The following is a 15,796-nucleotide window of genomic DNA, read 5'->3' on the forward strand; positions in this document are numbered from 1 at the left end:
TTTAATCTTCGCAATGAAAGAAAAATACCCTAGCTTTTACTTTTAAACATTATTTCATGCCTATCAGATGCATTTGAAGTCACTGTTGGCCTTAAATGTTCGGAATATAAGTCAGAACGGTACCATATCTCTCCTTACGGCAATTAATGAAAGCTTTTGTCTATAAGCAGCTTTTCATAAGTTTTTATTATCAAACAAATAAGCCTTATTGAAACGAATTCGACCGATAATTCTTTTACTTTAAGAGACAAAGAGGTGCGATGTTCAGCAAAAACACGCGTTCTAAGATATCTAACAACTTTGTAGAAGACATGAAAAAACTTAGTGAAGAGTAATGAACAAACATGATTCAAAATGAGAATTTTGACAGATACGCGTATTTCGACCTCAACTGTAAGGTCATCTTCAGTGTCGTGTACTAGACTCGACTTAAGTCGATAACAAGACGAGTTTAGTATACGACACTGAAGACGTCCTTACAGTTGAGTTCGAATTATGCGCATCTGTTAAAAGATTCAAACTCTAGTGGATTTAAATGGTATAGTGCTAAATTCGTTTTTTCATTGATATGACATTTTTATTAATTATACAAAAAACTGAGCAATGTTACCCCGGATTACGATAGGGTAAGTGTCAGAGTTGGGAAAAGTTCAGAGATTCACACTACAGTAGGCAAGCGTAGCGAATCACAGTCACCGGAGCCAGTGAAACTCACGCGTATCGCTGCTATAGGCAAAATGCCTTGAAAATAGCAAAACATCCGTTGCTAAGGGCAACCCAAAACTACTGTAGAAAAATGTTCTATTTCCCGTTGCATTTCCCGCATTTGCAGCCTTCAATGACACTCCTGATTTAGAAAATTCATGTACCCAACATAGTACAGTGGGGATTCGCTCGTTGGAGGTCCGCTACATGGAATGACTCGATGGTTGGATGTTCGCTGGTTGGAAAATATTCCAACTAAAAAGCACTCAAATGTCAACAGAAAATGTCAAACTGACTTTGACATCTGAGTACCGTCGCATTGAAGTCTCCATATATAGAACAAATGCGTATATATATGTGCGTTTCGTGACGATTTGCTCTCGAGATACGTTAGTGTGGAGCATTTTCACCAGCTGTCAGTCGTTCCAACTAACGGGTCGGATTCGCTAGATGGAAGGCAGTTGTGTTCCAACCAGCGAATCCCCGCTGTACCCAACATGTACAACATAGGTCCCAGCACTGGTAAGTGTTCCCTTAGTTGTGGGTGTTCCTATAGTTGCGGTAGTGCCGTTTTCACTGATTTGATTACATTAGCCACAGAACCGACACTGCCGATCGACGTATTGGCTTGTTGATACACGAAACAGTTGAAAAGAGTGTTCAAATTGCTTTAAAACTGATGAAATATCACTAAAATTGCTAGAACTGTTCTTGCTTGTACCAATAGTTGCGGTAAAGTGATCCTATAGGGGAGGGTCCCATAAGAAAACAACGGATACCGCAACTATAGGAACACAAATTAAAAATATACCGCAACTAAAGGAACAGTGAACCAATAGTGGAGGTATTATTTGTCACTGACATGCCGTGGGTTACTGCGATAAAATAATTTTTCTCATTAAGTCAATGGTCGTTATTTCCTGTTTCAACATTACCATGTACTTTAATTGCGCTTCTTGAATTTTGGCGGTTGAATGAAGTTCAATCGTGCTTAGTACCTCCACTATTGGTACATCTACCCTACGTGTGATTTGTTATCAATAGTAATGACGTCAAACGAGAGCAACAATTCAGTGATATCACAGATATATAAGATTTTTTACAATGCTTAGAATATGTTAGTAATATAAAGGTCAGTACAGTGCCCGATTGATTTATCCACATTATCCACAATTTTGTTCAATTACTCAAAATGTTTAATTAGTACTTGTGATTTCTGCTTCGTATTATTCAAACTTCAGCCAATTGATTGTGAAGTTTTTGGCTTGAAGTTGAAAATCGCGTGTTTACAAAACCGAACGGGTACTGTGACTGCCAATTCAAAGGGTTATGTGGAATAATACTAATAATTTGTACGGCTTACTGCTAAAGGTTAGTCATTTTAGTCCATATAAAGCGTACTAAAACATTACCAGCAACATCACAGTCTTCCTCATCTTCTGCATTGTGACAATCAATTCTTCCGTCACAACGGAAAGTGTTGTCTAAACATCTACCGTCACAGAAAAATTCATTAGTCTCGCAGCTTTCCTCGTCATCTTCGTTTGCTGTGGATAGTCATTTGTTTGTTCGTTTGATTTTGCAACAAATTGAAAGAGAATGAGAGTTATATTTGGTCGAAGTAAATCAAAACAAATAAACGATGGTTCGAATCTTTGAGGTCAATGAATTTAGTGTGTGCCAATCGCAAAGCCGTTTTTAACACAAGGGAGACAGAATTTGTAGCATTTCTGGATGAATCGAAACAATCTTCTCGGAATAAGCTTAAGGGCTGAATGGTTAATTGAAGCTTATTCCTAGAAGCAACTCGTCTTCGGGATTGGATCTCTATGGCTGATTATGAATGAAATACCGTATGGACAATCGAGCTCGTCGGATTGGTCGTGACAGTCAACAATTCCATTGCACTTTTTGTAGCCCGCTATGCAGATTCCATCGTGACACTGGAAATTGTCGCGTCCACAGCGATTGTTGCTAAAACTCGGTTGATGTTGCCCGTGATGATGGTGAGAAGCGCTAGCACGATTGTGATGGTTGTGATCCAATGATTTTAAAAGAGAATTATCGTCTAGATGGTATAAAAATTAAGCGTACATTGTAAGGCTGTGCTTAAAGTTTTGTTTATGAGTTTGCAGTGTTTGTTTTCGGACGAGCATTCAGTGTTTGGCCAAGCTTTTGGAAATGCAGTGTATTGCTGCTACAGCAAAATGATCACAATTGGGTTGTTTAGGGGTAAATTCTAACTCTACAAATTCTAACAATAAATGGTGCCTCAAAACTATTTTTAAAACATATTTGATATTAATATAATATGGAAATCTCTTTAGGTAAACCTTGCTGAAAAATTCCTAAGGGAATGGGCTGTCAATATATGAATTGAATGTAATTGTAAGCATCACTGCCCATACTCGCATAACAGTCCCATTTATATAGGAAAACCCATAGAAAATGGGACTGTTATACGAGTATGGGCAGATCAGCTTGGAGTCTTTTTCAATATAATTTAGTTTAAAAATTAAAATGTCAAAGTGTAACAAATTTCTCTTACTCCTACAAAAATTAGCGAATTCGAGTAAGCTACAGAAGAAACTGTTTAACTGACTAAACTATCCAAGCAATGAGTAGAGTATATTTAAATATTCAGCATCTACGTTTCCAAAAGCTCACACTACAATGTCCACATGCGTTATGTAGCCGTCGGGTTTTGTATTCATCTTTGAAACAATATCTGTATGTTGGAGAAGCTGTAGTAAACAGAAATATATACACACGGAATGGTTTTTATCTGTAGATCTTTTTTTTTCAAATTTATGGACATTTGAAGCCTCTAGATATGATTGAACAATTAATTTGATAATGATGTGTACTGCCTATAACTTTGCATTTGTAACTTTGAAGTATTTTCAGCTGATTATGAAACAACATAAAATTCGAAGAAACTAATAAGTTAGATCGCTACATTATCAAACGTAACAGCATAAAAGTCCTAGAGAAGACTGGAAAGACTTTGGAGGTTTGAATCCTCTTAACTATTGGGATGGTAGCTTCACCAAAAGAATGACAAATAGATTTATGTAAACCCTGGTACGTTGTGCAGCCACTGACGTCAAATAAGGCATCAATACCCGTCTGAAGTCCAGATGAAGGTGGCAATCCAGCTAAATGGGCATCCATTATTGCGCGGTTGTCAATCTGGATGTGAATATTGCATTCAACAGCGCAAGCTGGGAGGCGACAGCCCACAACAATTGTGTTAACTTCTAAGAAGTTTTTTTTTTTAATATATTGAGCAATTCTCGCTGAAACCAAGCCACCATCGTTAGAAATTCAATTTTTAGCCACTGATCGCTAGTATATGCTAAAACTAGAGAGTGGCCGTTTCGGTTTTTTCAAATTGGTAAATCCCTCGTACGCCAGCTAGCTAAACCCATTTTTTTTTTGATAAATCTTAGACATTTTTCCACACATAGCCTTCCTTAGCCGAATGGTTAGAGTCCGCGGCTACAAAGCAAAACCATGCTGAAGGTGTCTGAGTTCGATTCCCGGTCGGTCCAGGGTCTTTTCGTAATGGAAATTGCCTTGACTTCCCTGGACATAGAGTATCATCGTACCTGCCACACGATATACGGAAGCGAAAATGGCAACTTTGGCAAAGAAAGCTCTCAGTTTAAAACTGTGTAAGTGCTTATAAGAACACTAAGTTGAGAAGCAGACTCTGTCCCAGGGTGACGTAATGCCAATAATAATAAGAAGAAGACTTCGGAAACTTATTAACATTGCATAGAGCAAGCAGCTTTCAATCGAAGCTAAAAAAAATTGGCCACCTTTTTTAAATTTGAACGTTATCCAGTTGTTTTTTGTCCCTCCCTAGGGATTTTGAAATAATAAGCTTCAGGCTCCCTCTTAATCAAAGCGATTTTTTACGGCGACAGCGAGAAAAAATCGCCGCGAGCCACAGCGACGCGATTTTCGTCGCGTCAGTCTAGATGGTTTCATATAAGAGTTCTTGATGCGACATAACAACGAAATCGCCTCGATTTTTTGTCGTACTCGCTGAAACAGAAACTCGCTCGGTAACAGATTACACTGAGTCCAAACGATCCTTTAGGCATGGGGTAATAATCGATGTCAATCTCAAAGTACAAAGAGGCAGTATGCTTTATAGCCGGAATGATTCCCATCAAACTCAAGGTAGATATCGAAATCTTCAATCAAATAGATATTGGAGGAGTTCGCAGCGCGTGATAGGAGAAAATGGAGGTTGACTGTAAACATGAGATAACTCCACCAAACCATCTACCCATCGCGTGCTGATGTTGATGAAACTGGTGACACATTTTTTATTCGAGTGCACGCGCTTTATTGTTGTGAGAGATCACATACTCGCTACATGGGAAGGGAACACGTCCCCGAACTAAGTAATCCAGAGGATATGTGAGGATGCCGAGTGCTGGAATGCAGTTTCTATGACTGTCAACATGCTGAATATGACTGTCAGGTTATGCTGGAATTGCAACACGTATGCTGTACCGACCAAAAAATGGGCTGATTAACTCAGAATACAAATCAAAAAAAGCGCAGGCTACTTTTAATATTTATGGGAAAATGCTATATGCACTGACACCTTGTCGAAGTAAATGTACAAAAGGACGATTTAAGAACTTTCAGACAATTTGGAGGTTTTGCGATGTGTTCCGCATATCTGGTTGCCAGGAAGATTATAGACGGTTATTGAACCTAACTTTTGACATGAAAACTAAGTTCGGTTCGTTTGCAGCTTCTATATTGTCTCCCATACAGACGAAACGTTGCACAAATCTACTTTGTAATACTTTGTGGCCTTAAGTATCTCCGGGAATCAAGTCTACAAATCTTCCTTAATGGTAAGGAATATAGGTATCATATAAAAAACATTCTCCATTATATTGGTAATACATTACATATCCAGTGAAAATTACCGAAAGCAATAAGTTTTAAGTTGTCAATAAATACTCTTGCTGAAAGTTACATGTTTGCGGTTATATGCAGTGTAGATATTATGTAATATGTATAACATAAATACAAATGGACATAACGTTGAAAGCAATATTACGCGAAAGATGTTCATGTAAATGTACAGTAATGACAAACGCATATTTTGACGGCACTAATGCTTCCACGACACATACACGCAAAAGCGAAACTAGCAAATGCTACATTACTACTTACCGCAATTCGTCTCGTCACTACCGTCTGGACAGTCATTATAATCATTGCACTGGTTCGACTTGGGAATGCAAGCGCCGTTCGAGCAAGTAAACTAATAAAACAAAAAAGAAAAAAAGGAGAACAAATAAAGAACCGAACAAAATTTGCGGAGCTGTCATAAACCTCATAACGATCATCACATTTCCGGGAGCAGCCGCTTTCATCGGAACCATCCGCACAGTCTATGCGGCCATTGCAGTAATCCTGACTATCGATGCATTCTCCATTGAGGCAGGTAAACTCATTAGTGCTACATGTTTCAGCTACGAAAACAAATCATAAGTACAGAGACAAAAAAAAAACAAAATATTAAATCGTGGTATTTGAAATAATAATACAAAAATAACAAACAAATCAAGTGTATTCGATGAAAGTGTGGATGTAAAACTTAAAAATAAATAAATAACAATCGTAACATAAGATAGAAACATTTGAACGTACTTCTACAACCCTTTTCGTCACTGCCATCGCTGCACTGGTGAAATTTGTCACAGCGTTGACTCATGGGAATGCAATAGCCATTGTCGCAGTGGAAGTCGTCTGTGTTACATATTTCTGTTGCATGCAGTTTTGGGGACATTCCATGCAGGAGTTCGACAGCCAAACACACGTTATCAAACCAAATCGATTATGATGAGCAATAGTTGTGAGTTGTAATGGTGTTAAAGAGTAGAGAAGTTATTGTACTTAGGTAATACCTAATACATAGTAGACAAAGACAAAAGCGAGAAAGCTCAACAGTTACTGAAGCATGATTAATTTTAAATACGTATGAGATAAATTTTATGAATAAGTGCGAATCACAATACGTGGATTTACAAGTACCGTAATCCGGGGTATCATTGATCAGCGGGGTAACATTGATCGGAATGACTCACCTCGTAAAAAGTTGGTATCATCATTTATTGATGAAACATTTCCAAAGCATGAATGTTGCTTCTCTTTCTTATATTAATGAGCTATTAAAAATTGAGATTTTTTGCAAAAAATGCGTTAACTTTATGGGTAAATTTGTCAAGTTTGCGAAACAATGATTTCAATGGTTAAGGATGACACTACCGAAGATTCATGTCTCACATAGGTTCTGCAAGCGATATGAGCAAGGAAAATGCGGTTCTCACTAAAAATGGCATCGCCCAAAACGATTCCGCTGTCAAAACTTTTATAAGTATGTTCAATTAGGCAACATTAACGAATTACTGTTAAGAATGTAAAATTACCTTAGGAAATTGCCTACCTTTAGGCGTATTTCGCAGTTTGAGGTGTTTTTAATTTAAAATTAACTCAAAAAGTAAATGAGATGTAAGCGTTTGGACATCATATTCGGCTTCAGGGGCCATGATTTAAGTAAGTAACGACATGTTCAATATTACCGAACGTTGTTTACATGGATGATCAATGTTACCCCATATCAGCTAAATGAAAAAATCACATAAAACATTTTTGTAAACATGCTTAAATCTTTCAAAACACAAAATACAGTATGTAGTCACGAGCTATGGGTGGCAGTACTTGTTTTAAAAATATAAAACTCAGAACATTTGCATTTTTGAATTAAATATTTAAGAAATATCATAAAAACTGATCAATGTTACCCCGGATTACGGTACATTATTTTTTTTAAATTTGTTTTTGATGTTGTGCTATTATAAACGGTATTCATAGATTCAAAACATGGATACTTTGAGTTGCAGTATAAGCTACTACTTGTTTCAATATTTTTTCATCTAACACTATTTTATATAATCTCAAATCTTTTGAATCCTTCTGAAACACAGCACACGGAATTTCATATTTTTAAAAGTTGCGTTGAAGTTGAACTTTCACCACAAGAGCGATACATCACAGAGCAGACATAGAACGGCAGCTCAACATACAAAAATAAGTCAATTTGATGAGAAACTTACCGCAACCTTTTTCGTCTGACCCATCATAACAGTCCAGTCGTCTGTTACATCGATATTGTATCGGGATGCAAAACTCATCCGATACGCATTTAAATTGGTGATCACCACATTCGTCGCCTGGAAATGATGTTGAATTTTGTGTTCCGAATCAGATTAACAAATTCTCAATAAAAAAAGTTTTGATAGAGTAAATTTCTCACTAAGAATATTTCAGGAGAAGAACAGATAATATTAAAATTGATGCCGAGATTGTTTTATGTCATCAATAACAAAACCTTCAAAAATTTCAAAATCAAAATAAATCATTCTGTACAAAATAGCACTGAATAAACAATGAAGAACAACGATGAGAAATAATATTAAATAAAGGAATTTTTCCAGGCTTCAACAAGAAATTTCACGTAGGGGACCTCCAAGCATTTTCCTCTAAGGGTACCACCCTAAGAAATCTTTTCAATTTTTTTCTAACTACAGGAATTATTTGAGTTATTTCAAGATTTCCCTGACGATTTCATTTTAGTATCCCACCAAGAAGTTTGACAAACCTATTTCATTTCGTCCATCATTATTCCAGGCATCACTTCTTCGTCCTGAACTAACTCCTGGCATTACTGCGAAAAATTCTCCCAGCAATTGCTTTAAAAACTTCTTGTCGTATTTACCATAACTTCCCGAAATAATCTAGCAGGAGTTTCTTAAGAAAGTGCTTGAGAAATGTATATACAGTTCCTGCAAGGTTTTTTCAGATTTTTCTACAGAATAGTAGTTTACGGAATAAGTTGCAGAATGATAATTTTTACAGCACGAGCCGTAAATTTATCCTACGAGGATTGCCGAGTAGGATAATTACGACGAGTGCTGTAAAAATCGAGTCCTGCAATCGAGTCCTATATAGATTTTATTACAATGGAGGCATGAAATTTTATATATTCCTGCTCTATTCAGTTTATTAATTTTATCCTTTGTTGATCATAATCTAGATTTTAGCTGACTACTGCTGAAAACCAAATCTACTCCATATTTTCGAAATTTCTTAGCCAAAGGCTTTGTAATCTTGCTATCAACATTCACCGCTACTCTTTTTAAATTCTCTTTTTCGGCAGTAAGTGTTATCATACTTTTTCTATATTTTTCCCTTGCCCTCTTATCTATTACTGCTTGTATAGTACTATTCCTATATCCGTTAAGCCTAGTCGTCTCAAAAACAAATCCAGTTCTTTTGATTTTCCAATTTTACTTAAAGGAAGGGTTTGCATCATATGTATCATATGATGAAAAGCCGCCATTTTATGTTGATAAGTGTGGTTGGAAGTACTCGGAATAACTCGCATAGTATTAGTTGGTTTCCGGTAAATTTCAAATTCAAAGTGCGACGATTCCCTAGTAATTAGCAAATCCAAAGGTAGTTTATTTCCCTTTTCCTCTTCATGAGTAAATTTTATATCTTTGTGGATACTGTTAATTGCTTCTAAAATTTTTGGCAAATAATCCTTTTTGATAATGCTAAACACATCATCTACATATCTCCACCAACGCTGTGGTAATAATTCTTTCTTTTTCAAAATGCTTTCAAAATTGGCCATAAACAACTCGCTCAAAAACGGAGACAATGGATTGCCCATAGGTGCACCTTTTGTCTGTTTATAAAAATTACCACGGAAGCTAAAATAGTTCTCTTCCATACAAAGTCGGGTTAATTTGATATAATACCGAACTTTGTTTTTCCAAATTGACTCATTGTGTTGGTTAAGTAGCCATTCTTCCAAAAGGTTTATGGCTTCTTTAACTGGCACACTAGGAAATAATGCTTTAACATCAAAAGAAACCATAATATCATCATCTTGAATATACCCAGAAGCCTGAAGTTGGCTTGCAAACTCCTGAGTATTGTTAACTGAAGTGCTTTCAAAAGGTTTGGGCATGGATTGGAATTCCTTAACCAGCCACTTTGCAAGTTTGTGTGTAGGAGACGCTTCTGCTGATATAATTTCTCTCATTTCATTGCTAGGTTTGCGAATTTTTGGCAAGCCTTTAATTCTTGGTAGAACTAGATTAGAAACTTTGAGGCGGCTAGTGTTATCTCCAAGAAGCGGCTTACATTCTTTTAAAGTTTTTTTCTACATGTCTCACCATTGTGGGAAGTGGATCGACTCTAGTCACCAAAAGCTATAATTCAGTTTCCAGTATTTTTTGCACCAATTCTTCCAAGATTTTTCATGATACTTCTAAAAGTTAAACTAGGAGTTGCTCTAAACATACTGCTACGAATTTTCTGAAGAATTTATTAATGAAAGAGAAAGTGTATCTATGGACGAACTTTTGTAGAAATCTTTGAATACATTTTATAGATAAATGCAAATAAATTTTCGGCAGAATACCTGAAATGTTCTTTAGACGAACTAAGGATGTTTTTTCACGAAATATCTGAAATATTATAAAAAAATATCTAGAGAAGTTCGTAGAAATATCGTTCGTGACATTCTTGGTCAAATAATTCAAAAAATCGAAGAACTTTTAAAATACTTGTGGTGAATTTCTTGGAGTGGTTAATGTGGTTATGAAATGTTCTAAGAAGAAAAAATAACAACAAGACATTTAGAATCTGTTTGTGCAAACGTCCAATATATATACTCTTACCTTACCATGATTCCAACACATGTATGAAACTAATAGAGCGTATTTTATTCAATAAATATAACCAGAAGTTCTTGTGCCTCCGCCATGGCAGGACGGCTAGAAAGTCGGTCGTGTTTTACTTCTTTTTATACCAATTATCACACAACGTAATTAGGGTCCAATCCGCTGCGCGATCATAATTTGATCCTGGTCACGGCACCAATTTTATGGTCGATCTTACCACAAAAAAACTGATTGCGAAGTCCCTACGTTGTGTTGTCTTTCTCGTTCAATTTCTTCCACCCACAGGCAAACGGCGGTCGAGGCAGTAGCGAGCGAACAGGCACAGGTAAGTTTATAGTTTTCTTCTCTTTCAGGGTTCCAGCAGCGGTGATACACAATTTCCACTCAACATCGACATACAGGTAAGTATTAGCATGCACTTTTATTTAACTTTTAACTTTCAGCAGGACATGAACATAGGCACAATCATCTAACACATTACAAATTATGTTCCGAAAACAACTACTGAACGTATACTAATCTTTATTCTCTGGCACTTCTGCTCTTCAAGCCTAGCAAAACAGATCTGACCTCGAAATTCACTTTCGCTTTCTATCAGACCAGCATCGCACAGCTGATGCTGCTCGGGTCGAGTACGATCGGATCCGATCGGCTCAGTGTTGCCAGAACACTTCAAAAATGTAGCTCAAACTGAACCGGTTGTCCGGGAGTCGAGGTGAAATTATACGAGATTATGTCTAATCCGATCATACGGTTCGGATGCCTTTTGAAATGCGATTCCAGCAGGTAAATCATTGTATCCTCATGCCTGGTTCTTCCTTCAATATGTGGATAACAGCAATGTGAATGCGGTAACTTGTCAAGAATCCGATACATCAGCTCGCCGTTTGATGAAAGTGTGTTTCCCGACAAGAACTATCTGCAGTTCACGGTGGATCGAGAACGTACACACTTTTGCCAGATGGCTACCTATACGAGGCCACACCATCGTAGCTGGGAGTGACAGGAATGGCTTGCAGTCGACGGCATCATTCACTTTGCTTCTTCGCTATCGACACTTGTTTTGAGAACGTCGCACGGCTACATTGAACAAAATTTGTATCCGCAAGTATCGAGTGTTTGGTCACGGCACCAAATTATGATCGCGCAGCGGATTGGACCCTAATTACGTTGTGTGATAATTGGTATAAAAAGAAGTAAAACACGACCGACTTTCTAGCCGTCCTGCCATGGCGGAGGCACAAGAACTTCTGGTTATATTTATTGAATAAAATACGCTCTATTAGTTTCATACATGTGTTGGAATCATGGTAAGGTAAGAGTATATATATTGGACGTTTGCACAAACAGAATCGTTATTGGTTGAACATCCAAACAGCATAATTTAGTTATTACAATCACTAAAAATAACAACTTGTTTCAGCTAGTGCAATGCATTGCCATTTTTCGCTTTTTTGCATGAGAACGTGACTTTGAATGAGCTGGACGTCCTTCTCATGGATGTGCTAAATACACGTTTCGCTGCTATTGCAAAATTTACCAATTAACAGTTATCCGCTGTATCATCTGTGAATCGATTTAATTTGCATCATATAAAAAGAATCAATATATGGGAAATTCTTTCAATTTTTGCACTTACTTACTCACCATCGTCGATTTGCTGGTTTCGGTTCTAATCTACTTGACAGCGACATGCAAAATCGAGTTTACAACTTGAAAACGCATCAAAAGCACAATTGATAAATAAAAAAGCTTGGAGAAATAGCCGTGCCTACTGAATGCAATACTACAGAAAATGACATGCAGTCTCATGTATTATTCCCTGGTTCTACACTGGGCTTACTAGGGCAGTTACGTTCGTCGGATATATCGTCAGGGCAATCGATGTTTCCGTCGCATTTCTGCTCCAGTGGAATACACTGTCCGTAATCGCACTGCCAGGTATTTCTGGGACATGCTTTTCCGATGGTACAAAGTGAGTCAAACGCAGGCAGTAGCAGCAAATGTGGAAGGTTAGGAGCAGAAAGAGTAAACGCCGAAAAATGTATCGTTAAACATGGATTCTACAATCGAAATGACGGTTGATATAGTTAGCTGGTTAGTTGGAAGAAAAACCTACGACATTCCTCCTCGTCGGCTCTGTCCCTAGGGCAGTCTACTTTCCCATCGCAACGGCCAATTATTGAAATGCACGAATGATCGTGACAAGTAAACTTTCCTAGCGGACAGAACATCAGCTGCATGCTCTTCCCTTGTGAGTAATTCCAAGTGCGACGGCGAGGGCGTAAACATGTGTGATCAGTGTTATTTGCAGAATATGGGTCAATTTTAAACCTGGTATCGATATTCCAATTTCCTTCAATGCAGCGATGCTCAGCGTGCACATTTGTTTAAAGACAACTATTGAAAATTTTACCATATGATGCAAGTACTCTCAATTGGAAGCTTTCCCGAGCAGACACGGTAATCTTGATAGCATTGTACACTGGTCCAGGAAGCTAATTTAGGCGGACATGAGGTTTACGTCAAGATTTATTGATTTTAGAGCCATAATTTCTTCTGAGAATATGTTCAGAATTTTTAGTACTACAAAATGTACGGATCAAAATTTGTTTACGGTGATCGCAAGAATGACGTATACGCCAACTTTTTTTTATTTTAACGAATCGCAAGTTGGTATGTTCAGCAAAGTTGTAGCAAATGATCATAGAAACAACTTTGCCGAACAAACTTTTTCTCGGTTTTGCTTAAGAGCCGAGATAATTAAGTATTTTCAATAAAAAATCGTGTTTTTGCTCTTAAGTGTTTTATTTTTTAGTTTTATTGGCCTACTATGTTCTACAAAGTTTTTATACTTATCATTTTCTACAACTTTGCTGAACATACCAAAGTTGTATTTCTTATGGTTTTCATGTTATTTGAGTTTTTCATCTTAAAATTAGCTATTTTGTATGCCTTGTATCTCAACTATGAGCACCTCAAAAAAATAATAGTAATGATTTTGCAGTCTTTCAAGTACCTGTGAGCAAAATTTGGAGAAGATGATATTTTTCTATCTCGTTCAAAATCGAAGCGAAATTTTCTTTAATTATCAGAGTAACAATTGAGATTCTATTTTCTGGATTAGATAATGTTTGACAATAAAAAATATTCATAAATGAATGCATCAAATTGACAATCTTTTGGGACCCATGTGAGTGAGACACAAATCATACTTTGAAAAACGCTGCAATAAAATATTTTGTAAGATAATACGTTGATCACAAAAAAAAAAGATTCGGAAATTGGAATATCTTTACCCATAACTCTGATTTCCGTCAGAGCAAACCGTGTGTTGTAAATTTTGATATTGTGTTATTGTTATACCTTCGAATTCACAATCCTCGTCTTCTTCGTCTGGACAATGTTTGATTCCGTCGCATACATTGTCTTTCGAAATGCAATGGCCATTGTTGCATTGGAACTCAGTTGATGCACATTCTTGTTCTTGTGTTCAGGCATGCAATGAATTTAAATGTTCCGAATTAGAAAGTGCACAGCGAAATTTTGGATAGATTTTGAATGAGGCCAAATTATGATAAACAGAAAATGTGCACCAATGACAACGAAAAACGTTACAATCAAGTAACAAATGAATGACAAATGAATACATTTATCGAAAGAGGATACAAAGCTGCTTTGAAAACTTACTTAGACACTCAAGCTCATCTTCGCCCTGGTCGCAATCCTTATGGCCATCACATTGGTTTTCTATAGGAATACAACTTCCATCTTGGCACGTGAACTCCTCATCAGTGCAGTCTGTAAGGAAAAAAGGAGAGAAAATCTCGATGTTATAAAGATATCAAGGACTGTTGGGCTTGATAGGCGCTGCAAACTGTTACAGAGGATTTTCATGTATTTGATACTACTTGTATATTCTGTTAGGGATTATTGACATTTTGGCGCCACATTCGTTTGTGTTGCATAGAAAACGTCCAAAAGAATGGAGAGAACACGCCGTACGTGCGAATCACGAATAATAACGAACAACTTTCACGGATAAAAGATCTCAACAGCTTCCCACTCGGTCATAACTTTATGAGCTTATGTAATTTGTTGGTCTTTGGTGGATGTTTTGTCTACACATGACGCATTCCTAATGCAAAATGATACTCCCTGATGCTGTTTGGCGGGAACAACCGAGGAAATGGGTGTCACTCAGTCCATTTTGATTGTGGCTTTCGAGGTTGGTTGCTAGAGCTTTGGTGCTAGAGAGTGCGGAAAATGTAATCAAACAGTCGTCTTATGGTAAAATGGCTTCATAGCTTTTCCTACTATGTATAGATATTAGATTTCGAAACATGCAGTCGGGTCTCCTATAAGACGCAGCCACCCACTTCCCAGCCACCCACCGCAATTTCTCAGCAGTTTTTAATGGGTAACTGCAAAACAGTCACATTCGACATATTTGACAAATTGGAGTTAATACCATGGAGAGTCATCAAATGATAAATACTTTCGATCAACTTACTGAAATTTGTGAGATTTTTCTAGAAAATTCGAAAAAAAATACCAAGTTGCTTTGTCACACTGGTAATAATAACCGCATAACAGTCACATTGAGATTATATATGAGCCTCTTATTGAAATTTCGATCTGAATTATTTTCTGAATATCCACCCTATTGGCAACATTAGCTGTACATAATTTCAACCTCAAATAAGCATTTTTGAGTTCCTGTTTTTTTTTAGAAATTTTAGTTTCCTCCCATACTGCCATTAAATGCACACTTGGTATTCCATTTACTCAATGCCTACTTTTGTCGAATGTTACAAATATGCAGTTATGGGTAGAGCAATTTTTAAAAGGGTTGAACTTCTCGTATGAGGTTGAGAGCGATCTTATTACCTACCGAATTTCACCTGAATCGATTGTACGATAGCTGAGCAATAGCGGCAAAGTAAAGAGGGTGGCAGCTTCCAATAGGAGACTTGACTGTAATTTGTATTATATTAGAGCGCAGAAAAAAAAATTGGGAACAAAAAAATATGTAATTTCATTCAAATTCGTAATGTGATTGGCCAATAGTTTTCATGTTGAACTTATGTGTAGATGTGTATAGCGAGGCATCTACATCACATTGACATTTATGTTAACTATGCAATTATATGTACAGTAGACTAGAGTGTAAGTGGTCTTAAGGTACATTTGTTCTCTGATGTGCAAATTAGAACTCTACACTCGTTGAAATTAGCTTAGCTGGTGCTCTCAGCTTCTACTTCAAACACTGTTTGATTGGCATTTCCAGCCTCGGA

The 15,796-nt window shown here is 37.0% G+C and overlaps 1 protein-coding gene across 6 annotated transcripts in view; it reads right to left on the minus strand.

The window, feature by feature from the left end:
- Nucleotides 1–15,796, minus strand: part of LOC5575043 (basement membrane-specific heparan sulfate proteoglycan core protein) — a 422,529-nt gene that overhangs the window by 112,588 nt on the left and 294,145 nt on the right. For 5 of the 6 annotated variants that reach the window (XM_021849439.1, XM_021849441.1, XM_021849440.1 and 2 more), the window contains 8 exons: nucleotides 14,190–14,300; nucleotides 13,866–13,985; nucleotides 7,860–7,976; nucleotides 6,394–6,507; nucleotides 6,076–6,215; nucleotides 5,914–6,004; nucleotides 2,558–2,773; nucleotides 2,118–2,252 (listed from right to left, as the gene is read on the minus strand). In XM_021849439.1, the coding sequence (XP_021705131.1) occupies nucleotides 2,118–2,252; nucleotides 2,558–2,773; nucleotides 5,914–6,004; nucleotides 6,076–6,215; nucleotides 6,394–6,507; nucleotides 7,860–7,976; nucleotides 13,866–13,985; nucleotides 14,190–14,300 (1,044 nt within the window). The remainder of the gene's footprint in view (nucleotides 1–2,117; nucleotides 2,253–2,557; nucleotides 2,774–5,913; nucleotides 6,005–6,075; nucleotides 6,216–6,393; nucleotides 6,508–7,859; nucleotides 7,977–13,865; nucleotides 13,986–14,189; nucleotides 14,301–15,796) is intronic. The other variant, XM_021849443.1, reaches the window with a different exon arrangement.

Source organism: Aedes aegypti, chromosome 3, assembly GCF_002204515.2.
Source record: "Aedes aegypti strain LVP_AGWG chromosome 3, AaegL5.0 Primary Assembly, whole genome shotgun sequence".
NCBI lineage: Eukaryota > Metazoa > Arthropoda > Insecta > Diptera > Culicidae > Aedes > Aedes aegypti.